General features: G+C 46.2%; 1 protein-coding gene across 1 annotated transcript in view; it reads left to right on the top strand.

The window, feature by feature from the left end:
- Slit3 (slit guidance ligand 3) overlaps positions 1 to 12,064 on the top strand; it is a 659,658-nt gene that overhangs the window by 431,192 nt on the left and 216,402 nt on the right. The window contains exon 5 of the mRNA XM_004661033.3: positions 10,142 to 10,213. Coding sequence (XP_004661090.2) covers positions 10,142 to 10,213 — 72 coding nt within the window. The remainder of the gene's footprint in view (positions 1 to 10,141; positions 10,214 to 12,064) is intronic.

The following is a 12,064-nucleotide window of genomic DNA, read 5'->3' as shown; positions in this document are numbered from 1 at the left end:
GGCCACAAGCCAGAACTAACAGGTCAAATTCGACCCAAGGCCCAAATGTCCTATGGGTTAGATGACAAGTTACTTAGTTTTGACTTTTAGGCAATTCATTTAGGTATTCCTGCATTCCCCCATATCACTCTCACTGATCCTCATTAGCCACACTGAGCCCAATTTATACATTTACTTCCTCAGCAGAACCCCCCCACCCAAAGCATATTAAGTCTGTGATCTTTACAGCATATGACCAATGTGTACCCACACTGACAACCAGTCACCCTCACTCCATGCCCAGCCTCCTGTGTCAACCATGGCCTGGTCAGCCAGCTCTTCCCTCGTTCTCTTGCTCAGAAAGCTAGCTGGGAGCATGAGGGGGGCTCCAGAGTGTGCTTGGCCCACAGCCCTGATGCCTGGACATCAGCTCCAGCTCTGTCTGAGCCTGGCTGCTCTGCCCTGCTGCTACCCCGCCACCACCCTGATTTCTCTCCTTAGACTGTCCTTCTGGGACACTGTAGGAAATCACTTGTCTGAAAGGACCAAGAATGTCCTAATCCAGCATCCAGAGTATCCCCTGCAGTTCGGAGTGAGTCCAGAGCCAAAGAGTTTAGTGTTCTTTTGCCATCCCTCTGGTGTTAAGAAGAGACAGTAACCCCACTGTCTCTTGCCCTTCTAGATCAGCCTCCCCAGTGGGATGTTGGATGGCTCAGAATACAGATTACATACATGTCAGTTTCTCCACTTCAGAGAGAAACCCCTTGCCACTCTATATTCTATATTACACATGACCAGCAGCCTCCTCAAAGACACAAGAGGCCTTTGCATCTTGTGTCAAAGACCTTCCTTAAAGTCAGACTTAAACATCTAAGGCAATAGGGTACCAGGCATGTTAGCTTCCTCCTATCAAGTGAAAATAGTAATGTCCATTTTTCTACTGCATTAGGGTTTAGAAAGAACAGGTTGTCCTTTCTATGATACCGAGTCTAATTTCTAAGTATAAATTGAGACTCAAAGGATTGTGTGGTTCCCCTTAAAGATACATCCTGTTAAATGGCAGATCTGGGGTGTGAATTTAGCACCTAACCCAGCACACTAAACATTCTACATGTGATTCTCAAGTCTGTTCAAAATTTAGACTCCATGACCCATGAGAGGTCTGATACAATAGATCTGGGATATATCTCAAGGATCCACATTAATTTTTTATTATAAGAAATACACACACAGTTAGGGGTTGGGAAGATGGCTCAGTGAATAAGAGCCCTTGCCAAGCAGCATTAGGACCTGCGTTCAGTCCTAACCTATGTAAAAAGCTGGACCTGGCCACAAATGCCTGTGACCTCTGTGCTTTCAGGGACAGAGTTGGGAAAATCACTGGGCTTACAGATCAGCCAGTGTGATGAGGGCGGGAGGCCAAGGAGGGCAGCTCGGGCTCAGGGAGAGACTGTCTCAAGGACATAAAGTAGAAGAGAGATGGAGGCGGGTGCTCAGTGTTCTCCTCTGGTCTCCACATGCATATCCACAGGGTGCATGCATCCACACACATGAACATACTGTGTCCTATCACATACACACATACATGCACATACTGCACCATACCACACATCATATACATGCATAGTGTGCTGTAGCACACACATGCACATACTATTCCATCCTATGACACGCACACAGACGCGCACACACGATAATATACTACAAGACACATGCACACACACACAAGCACGCACATGCTATACTATGCCACAGCACACGACACGCACTATGCTATGTGACACACACACATGCACATACTATACCATACCACACTTGCATGTACATGCTATACCGTACCATCCCCCACACACATATTATGCCATACCACACCATACCATGCACAGGCACACACACACACACATATGCTACACTATAGTATACCACTAACACTCACATGCATATTCTATACTATACCATACCACTGACATCATACAAATCATACACATACATCCTATACTGTATCCCATACACACATGCATGTACTAGAATATACCACACACACATTTACATCCTATACCATACCACATCTCATCCCCCCAATACCACACCATACACACACACACACACACACCACACAATACCACAACACACTGTATACACATATGACACTATACCATACATACACGCACATACTATACTGTACCACTCCTCACCACACTACACATATGCACACATGCACATACTACACTATACCATACCACACCAAACACACACACACACACACCTACTCATTTACATATTTAAAAGGATAGGCAAGGCAACCATTTTTTCTGATCACTCAGCTTCAATAAAGTATAAACTTGTATCCAACCTCATTTCACCTACTCTGTACCTAGGTTCCCCTCTTCTAGATTATTTTGAAGCAAAACCTCCACATTTTTACTGGGTCCTTAACTATCTCAGTATGTGTCTTTCAAAGACAAAGGCAGCCAGGCATGGTGGCCTGCACTTTTAGTCCCAGTGTTCTGGAGGCTTAGATACTAGTCTGAGGACAGCCTGAAGCTACAGAGTGAATTCCAGGTCAGCCTGGACTAGAGTGAGACCCAAATAGGGATGAAGAAATGGCTTAGTGGTTAAGGCACTTGCCTACAAAGCCTAAGGACATAGGTTTGACTCCCCAGAACTCATGTAAGCCAGATTCACATGGTGGTGCATGTGTCTGGAGTTCATTTGCAGTGGCTGGAGGTCTGGCACACCCATTTTCTCTCTCTTTCTAACAAATAAATAAAAATTAAAAAATAAAGATATAAGTGGATATGAAGAGCCACAACACCATTCTCATAGCTAATTTCAAAGGAATTGACAGTAATTATATGTTTTTGAAGCTCCTGTCTGTAAATTCTGATCCGGTGGACCATGAACTCCGATGAGAGCGATGCCATGCCCACTCCCAGTCACCCCTTCATCCCACCCTGACTTTCTCACACTGTCTGCTCTGAAAGACAACACAATACTATTCAATGGAGACGGAAGTCCTGGAGATTGAGACAGGCGCCACTCTTCAAACACTCAAGCACGGTGTGCATTTAGATGCAGGCTTTCTTCTTACTCAATGAGGAATGCTGTTGCCACTTTTGCAGGTGTCTGGGTGTCGTTTGTTATCTGTAAATGTAAGGAAGTCTGTGTCTTGGTATCCGAGCAGAGTCTAAGCTCCAGAACGAATACTCAGTTCTATTTGTTTCTGTGTCTTAACGGAGGGTGACACACGGTAGATGCTCAATTCATCTCCTCTGAGGGAAACAGAATGTGAAGTGACATTTAGTCCTCCGTTCTTAAACAAGTGAATGACATGGGACATTTCTGGGAGCTTATCAAGGAACACAGAACAGAGGCAGCATCATTAATACCTTTCATTAACTTTAACATCAAGTAAGCAACATATGTTCCTGCAACGACAGAGACAAAAATGCAACAGGAGTGATGAGAAATAATTGTGGAGGGGGTCCTCCATGGATACTTTGATTTTCTGTGTCCCCAAGATAAGTGGCAGTTCTTTCGGGAGATGCTTCATTTATGCCCTTGTTAACTCCTCAGAACAAAAGATACCATTGACTAGAGACCCAGTTAAAGGGAACAGAGCTTCTTAGCTGGGACATCTGCTTGGGGCTCATTTGATTTTGATGGTGACCCAACTACAAACATATAACCTTGTTTATTAAGATAAATTGCCTGCAGAAGACATTTACCTATTAAGATAAATCTTCCCCAAAGTCCACATTGTAAAATCCCCCTAGAACAATTTGACTACAAATCTGCCCCTTTAATTCTCAGAGCAAAATAGTATTGTCCCTTTAATTCTCAGAGCAGAGTGGAGGGCCCCAGGGATACCATAGTTTAAAAGTTGGATCACAAAAAGGAATGCTTTTTATAAGGGGGTAGTGTTAAAAGTACCAGAAATATTGGATTCGTGAATTACTTATCACAAATCTTTAAATCCCTCAGTAAGCTTTGATTGATATCCAGTGTATCAATAGGCAGATTTCCTTCTACTAAGCAAAAAATATGAATGTAATTTTAACATATAATTAGGCCAGTGAAATTCAGAATGGCAGTCCACCATACTGATCTCAAATCCAATAACAGCTCTAAAGATAAATATTTTCTATAGCATGCCTTATCTTAGTTTGGTTAATCAGACTTGGTGCATTTTTTTTAATGCTAATAAAACTAACCATCTGTGAATAGTCTCACATTCAAAGGACTTGAGTTGGACATCAAAGTGCATATCTCATGAGATACCAGGGGCAAGGTAAGCTTCCTGTTCCCTGTTTGGAATATCCCATCTTTTGAGAGTGATGTTTTAATCTGCTCTGAGTTTCTTGATTCAAAACTGTCCTTGAAACTTTCTTCAGTCCGTTCCCTTTACCAGTACTGGCTTCCAATCTCAGCAGCTTTGGGCTTCACTGTTAAGTCTCATAGCCAGGGATCTTGTCACAGCTGTCCCGGTTGCTGGCCTTACTCTGCATTAGGAAGCCAGGTCCCGGGAGTTTGCTTTATCTTGGGTGGTCCCTAACCAAGTATTGTCTGGTCTACAAAGGCCAGCCCTCTCGCTTAGAGATGCATAGAGATCCAAGCTCCTTCGGGATTTGAGCTAAGGCTAAGACTTTACCAAATTGTCCTTTATTCCTTTCTACATTCTCTCCCTTACTGCTCTCTCCTGTACTGGAGGACTTCATTAATCCATCACTTATCCTCTTAGGGAATCCTTGCTCCTTAGATAATCTAACATAAGACAGACTTTTCCTGGATCAATCTCTTTTGTTTCTTCTGGAAAGAAATCATCTAGAAGCAAATATGGATAGTCCTTTGTGGATGACAGATAAGGGAAACATTAATCCCCTTCTCAGATTTATGAACATCTGCTAGCAACAATTGATCCATGCAGTTTCATGTATGTGTCAAGTATGTGTCCTATGATGATGAGAGACATTTATAGCAGTAGGTGTGTATCCAAGGCTAAGTGGGGAAGAAACTCCAACTAAATATACCAGTCATTGAATGTGTCGGCTACTCCAGATGAGCAGATTGCTTTCCATGTGTCCACAATTTGCTCTCACAGTTGATGATGTTGTTGAACAACAACCTCATTTAAAAGTTGAGGGAGGGCTGGAGAGATGGCTCAGCGATTAAGGCACTTGTCTGCAAAGCCTACGGACTCTGGTTCAATTCCCCAGTACCCACATAAAGCCAATTGCACAAGGTGGCACATGTGTCTGGAGTTCGTTTGCAGTGGCTAGAAGCCCTGGTGCACCCATTCTCTCTCTCTCTCTCTCATAAATAAATAAATAAATACATAAATAAAATATAAGTTAACCGGGCATGTGGTACATTCCTTTAATCCCAGCACTTGGGAGGCAGAGGTAGGAGGATCGCTGTGAGTTCAAGGCCACCCTGAGACTACATAGTGAATTCCAGGTCAGCTTGGGCTAGAGTGAAACCCTACTTCATAAACCAAATATAAGTATAAAAGTTGAGGGAACAGAAGTGTAGAATGTTTAAGCAACTTGAGTGATTGATCATAGAGCTCCCAAGTCACCCTATCCACTCCAGAAACAAGAATTTACCCAGTTTCTAGATGGTTCCAACCCAATTTTGTAAGTTTGCAATAATATGGGACCAATAGCTAGAGCAAGCATATCACCTATCTCTCCCTCTCTCTCTCTCTCTTTCTCTCTCTCTCTCTCTCTCTCTCTCTCTCTCTCTCTCTCTCTCACACACACACACACACACACACACACACACAAACACACACACACAGAGTCGAGACAGCACAACTGTAACCAAGAGGAACGTAACGTCCCACCAGAGCAGAGAGCATTAGCCTTCTCCATGTCCTCCAGCGATGGGCTTGGCGGCAAGGACTGGTGCCCTGAGAACAAAGCCGCCTGACATTGCAGGGAGAGCCCCGGGAAGCACTTGAAAAGCTCCACTGGAACTAGACAACCTTTCAATCCATTTATCAAAGTGTCTGCAGTTCCTGTTTCAAGGTAGATGAAGCAATAATAAATTTGCGAAGAAAGTTAATCTGTGTCCAAAGCATTTTAGTAAATTAAAAAGGTTGGGGGGAGGGCTGGCTGGAAGGGGGATATATCGGTTCTTGCCAACTCCTATTTGACTTACTGTCTCCTTAATAAGTCCTCTTTGGTCCTGTGTTTTGGGATGGAATAATCAGTCGGTTAATCATTTTCCGGAAGCTACAAAATGCACTTTAGCTAATGCAGTCCTTTCCTTTCAGAATCCTAATTATTTAAAAAGGCACCCTGAGCCACAGCCCACTTCCCAACCAAGAAAGCTTTCCTGACCAACATCTTACTTCATGGCCCAAGAAGAATTAAAAGATAGACCTTGCATTCTAGAATCCTTCTCTAACCAGTACCTGCTGATGCTTAAAAAAGAAATTAAGGGGGCTGGAGAGATGGCTTAGCAGTTAAGGTGCCTGCCTGCAAAGCCAAAGGACCCAGGTTCGATTCCCCAGGACCCACTTAAGCCAGATGCACAAGGGGGCGCATGCAGCTGGAGTTCATTTACAGTCTCTGGAAGCCCTGGTGCACCCATTCTCTCACCTCCCCCCCCATCTGCCTATTTCTCTCTCTCTCTCTTAAATAAAATAAATAAATAAACATTTAAAAAAAAAAAAGAAAGCATAAAAGCCCTCTGGTCACTTCTAAGCATTCCTATCAGCTGCTTCCCTCATGAAGGGTGACACTAAAAACCCCTTCAAAGAAGCAATTGGCCAGAAGTAGGCTTTTAGGCATTATAGGTAGATTTTGTTATTTTTATTTAAGTGTCAGCTGAAAATGGTGGCTCATGTCTTTCTCAAGGATCAGACTTCACAATAGCTCCGTGCTCAGATATCACGCTGAGATAAACACACTATTAGGAAGCCTCACAAAGGCGTTGTGATAATTGTGAAGGGATGGTTACCGAAAATGAAGCACACAGCCCTGCCCCCTCCTCCACGCCCCATCAGTAACACCATTAAAGCTGTCACTTTGTCAGCCCACCGGAGGTCTTTATGGAATCAATATACAGCCCTACAGATGCATGGCAGTGGGATTGTTAGCCAGAGAGAAGAGGCTCCATGAAAAATAAAATTAATAAAAATTTACTAGCAGATTGTCACAGGGATAAAATCCCCTACGAGCTACTGTTTGGCTCCATCGGGACATGGGGAATGAGATGGCAAGGAGGCAGAAAGCAAACTGGGCTTTACACTGGGCTCCTCAAAAGTAGAAACAGGGCTGGGAGCATCTGGTGACCAGAGACGGAAGCAGCCCCACCCAAGCGCAGGAAATTTGCCTCGGGAAGGCTTCTGTGGGATATCTCCCCTCAGCACACCACACCGCCTTTTCTGCTTACGCGTTGCAAGCCACAACTTCTGAACAATTGCCGTGCTTTCCAGTATATTTCAGTATGCTTTCTACTCCAAATAAGTTAATGCATTACTGGAATAGGCGCTCTTTCCAGCTCCCACCCATGGCCAAAGCTGTCAGTTCTAAACCTCCTCCTATCTTGTTGCTTCCTTTACCCCTGAGTTTTCTCAAACAGTCATTTATCAGACATATGTCTCCCAGAGCAGCCGAGATAACAGCCATCCCTGAGACGGTTGGTGGCCTGGAGATACCAGCCTCAACTAAAAAAGACTGGGCCCATTGTGACTGCCTTAGCCACTGGTGCCTCCCAGATGCCTGGTGGAAATTGCATTAGTCGGATGACAGGACCTGGCCCCCCTCTCTGCAGGCTGATGGAGAGCAGCCGAGTGGCCCGGGTGACACTGCCCGACCTCTGCTGTCATCGTGGGCTTTGTTCAACAACCTGACTCCAGGCTGGAGCCCTGCTCATTGAATCAGGCCTGGCCAGGGGAGCCTGCATCAGGGCTCATTGAGCAATGAAATTTATTTACATCGATACTGGACAGGAGAACTGGATTTGAGATGGGGAGTAGCCCCCAAAGTGTCTAGCGCTCCCAACTATAACCTACTCTAGCTGTGAGCCTTACATGGAGCCTAAGAATAGTTTTACACAGTCCACATGCATCACAAGTTTGAAGCCACTTGCTCAGAGCATGTGTGAAAACCAAAAAGGATGTCTGACTTCCCCATTTTCCCTTCTCCCTCCCTTTGTGAACTGTCCTGTAGACTGCTAGGGTTCCGGGGGGGGGGGTGGTTGTCTGCCCTCTTCTCCCACATATATTAGGACCCTTCGGTAGCCTTTGACAAGCTACCGTCAAAAATCCCTGTGAGCATCCATCATTTGTCTGCAGGGCAACTCGGCAAGGATAAGTTTGCCCTGTTACCAGCAAGTTCTCCTTTTAGAATTTCGCATCAAGGAGACAGGTGAGCAAGCATCACAAGTGAAATGTATCCTAGTGTTTCTTTACATGGTAAAAGATAGACCAGACAATTCCTTGGAATCATACAGGCCATCTGTCCAATTGGATGATATCTATCAAAAGTGTTGGCATTCATGTGCGGGTACATGCATGGACAGGCATTTTCAATGTAGTATGTGAAAATAGTTTATAATAAACCATGGATTAGTTTATATTTTTATATAGATTTATTTAAAAAAACTCCTAGCTGCTAACAGTGGTTATGTCTAAGTAGTTATTTTTGGGGGGGGGGTGGAGTTTCAAGGTAGGGTCTCATTCTGGTCCAGGGTGACCTGGAATTAACTATTTAGTCGCAGGGTGGCCTCGAACTCATGGTGATCCTCCTACCTCTGCTTCCTGAGTACTAAGTAGTTAATTTTTAACCTTAATACTTGAGGTTTTTTTCCCATGTATTCTTTTTAAAATAGCAGACATGTATATTTTATAGATAAGTATGTACATGTGAATATGCATACCTTTTTAACATCTCTTTTATTGATTTATTCATTTATTTATTAGAGAGAGAGAGAGGCAGATAGAGAGTATGGGCATGCCAGGGCCTTCAGCGGCTGCAAGTGAACTCCAGACGCATGGGCCACCTTGTACATCTGGCTTATGTGGGCCCTGGGAAATCGAACCTGGGTCCTTTGGCTTTGCAGGCAAGAACCTTAACTGCTAAGCCATCTCCCCAGCCCTATACACACCTTTTATACGTGAACAAAGTGTGTAGAGCTTTCCATCCAGAAGCCCCCTCTCTGCAAACTGCTCCTCTTCCACAGGATCCTCTTGGAAGATGTTTCTGAAACACAAGGGCAAAGAGAGCCTTGCTTGGAGTATTTTGCTGGGCCGTCTCACACCCCGGGGGCCCTGGTGGGTCTCTGTGGATTGATTTCTCCCTGAGGTCCAAGTAGGCTTGAGGGCTGAAAGAAAGCAGTTGCATATGTTTGGTCTGGCAAAAAGTAAATAAAACAAAACAGAGAGAAGCCAGCAGGGTTCTTAGGAAAAGAAACTTGGGCTTTGGGAAGCCTCAGTCCCTGGACAGGATTTGAGTTTGAGCCAGCGGCACGCCCGACCCTCTGACCTGTACCAGACTCAAAGCAACATGCTACACAGCTTCATGACAAATAAGATGCCGATGGGACCCCTATTTTGGATGACTTTGTGGAAATGCAATTTGAATGGCCAAGATGATCCAGAAGGCCTCTGGGTGTGAGTGGGGGTGGGGGGTGGCTTGGTCTCTGGGACTCCAGAATAAACTAACGTGACCATTCCTGTCAGGAAAACCCAGTGGCCAGGCTCTATTGCAATCCCAGATGACAAAGGCAGCAAGCAGACAGCCCGAGAGATGGAAGATTGAGTGGTGTTGACCCTCCCTGGGGGAGGGGTGCCCCGGGGAGGGAGGGAGGAGGCAAGAGGTCTTCTCTGGGAGGTGCCCAAACAGAATCTGGTGCGGTGTTTGTAACAAATAGCCCAGAGTCTTGGCTGTGGGCCTGGAGGTGCGAGACCACCCACAGCGCCGGCCCCGGAGGCGAGCGAGCCGCTGCCACGCGGGGCAACCACTTCTGTGCAGGTCTTCCCTTGCAGAACAATGTGCGTGCTTGTAGCAGCCAGAGGCCTGAGACTAAACAGTCCCCCCCACACATGTGACCGGCAGCGAAAGCCGCCTTCAAGGTTTTTGTTACAGTAATGAGATGCAGAGGACGTGGCCTCAGTCTTAACGGGTTTGCTTTCTTTCTCTTCTGGTTTTAGAGATCTGAGCGAGAACCAGATCCAGGGTATCCCGAGGAAGGCGTTCCGAGGCATTGCTGACGTGAAGAACTTGTAAGTGCTCTTTTTTTTTTTTTTTCTTGCTGCAGATACAGCTCGCTGGAGAGCCGTGCGCAGGATGGGAGGGAGGAATGGGACAGGAGGGCACGCCAGGTGTCTGGCAGATGGACGGTTTCACAGGAACCTGTGCCTTCTGGGTCAGAGCCCGGCCTCGTTGAAGCGGTCATGACCATGGTGCCAGTCAGCTTCTCCCAATATTCGATGTAACATGGGGGCGATAGCCTGGTGTGGGTGTTGTACGCAACTAAGAAAATGTTGGTGGGGGTGGGGAGGTGAGCAGAGCCGCATTCAAAGCAAGTATAAGTAAATTGGAGCCTTGACGGTGGTGGTGATGACCTCACTGATACCAAAGGGGCCATCCTTAGCTCCCAGGAGGCAGCACTGTGACGTGGATCCCAGGATCTTAGGGCGATGCAGCCAAATCCATTTCCACTGTGCTAGGCTTTGGTTGGCTTGCCTTTTTACTTTTTATTTTGAAAAACCACGATGGATGGAATTTCAAAACTCGTAGATGGCGCCATGTGTCCATGGTAACACTCTGCACAAGCGTTGTATCCCACGACCACGTCATGAAGCTGGCATCAGTGCGGTTCACGTACTTACTCCGCGGTTTCCTGTGCACACACTTGTTGTGAGTGCCAGCAACTCTGTGTGTGTGTGTGTGTGTGTGTGTGTGTGTGTGTGTATGGGGGGGGGTCCTGGGTATAGTTATGTAGCACCACCAAGGTCAAAAGGCAGAGCTGTCCCATCACTGAGTACTTGAAGGGACTGGACCACTCTGAGCCTCTCACAGATGTACCCCTAGCTCCTTGGCCCCTACCTTCACCCACGCAGCCATGGCCTTGTGAGCCTTGGCTCAATAGCACAATATATTATTTTATTTTTATTTATTAGAGAGAGAGAGAGAATGGGCACACCAGGGCCCCTACCCACTGTGAACAAACTCTAGAGGCAAGTGCCACCTTGTGCATCTGGCTTATGTGGGTCCTGAGGAATCGAACCTGGGTCCTGAGGCTTCGCAGCTAAGCTCCTTAACCACTAAGTCATCTCTCCGAGTCCAGAGCATGTTTTAAGATAAGGGCGTGGTGGTGCACACCTTTAACCCCAACACTCAGGAGGCTGAGGTGGGAGGATTGCCATAAGTTCAAGGCCACCTGAGACTACATACTGAATTTCAGGTCAGCCAGAGCTAGAGTGAAACCCTACCTCGAAAAACCAAAAAAAAAAAAGATAGGCGTGCAGCATGGCATGTGGCTCCCCTGAGCAAACACATCTGCCCCACCAGCCTACTCTGGAATCAGAGATTCAACTTGAGAAGTCTTGAAGGACACAGGATCTCTACTTTAACTGTCACTTTTTCCTATAGCAAAGAGGGAGGGACGACTTTGCTGTCATACCCAGGAAAGCTGGTGAAGGTCTCCTGCCCCTCCCCCCAAGTGGCTGAGGCTTTTGATGTTTAACATGCAAAGCACACAGTGTGGGCAAAGGCAGCTCAGGAGGTCGAGGGGACAGGAAGGCAGAGATGACTTTGCTTGGGGCTGGTGGGACCAGGGATCTGCCAGCTGCTTCCTCTGAGATGGGAAGGAGGCAGGGCGGAGCAGGCACAGTCCCTGACCCCCTGAGATCCTCTACCAGCAGGTGTAGGGGGCTGCAGAGATGGCTTTGTGGTTAAAGGTGCTTGCTTGCAAAACCTAAAGGCATGGGTTCCATTACCCAGATATGTGTGGGCTTCACATGAAAGACTTCTGGGCTAGAAGTCTAGCTCAGTGGTAGAACACAGACACAAAGCCCTGTGTATAACCCAGAGCTGACACTTGGACATTTCAGGGTACCTTTCCATCATTT

Source organism: Jaculus jaculus, chromosome 6 (assembly GCF_020740685.1).
Source record: "Jaculus jaculus isolate mJacJac1 chromosome 6, mJacJac1.mat.Y.cur, whole genome shotgun sequence".
NCBI classification, from domain to species: domain Eukaryota; kingdom Metazoa; phylum Chordata; class Mammalia; order Rodentia; family Dipodidae; genus Jaculus; species Jaculus jaculus.
This window is presented reverse-complemented; position numbering and strand designations above follow the sequence as displayed.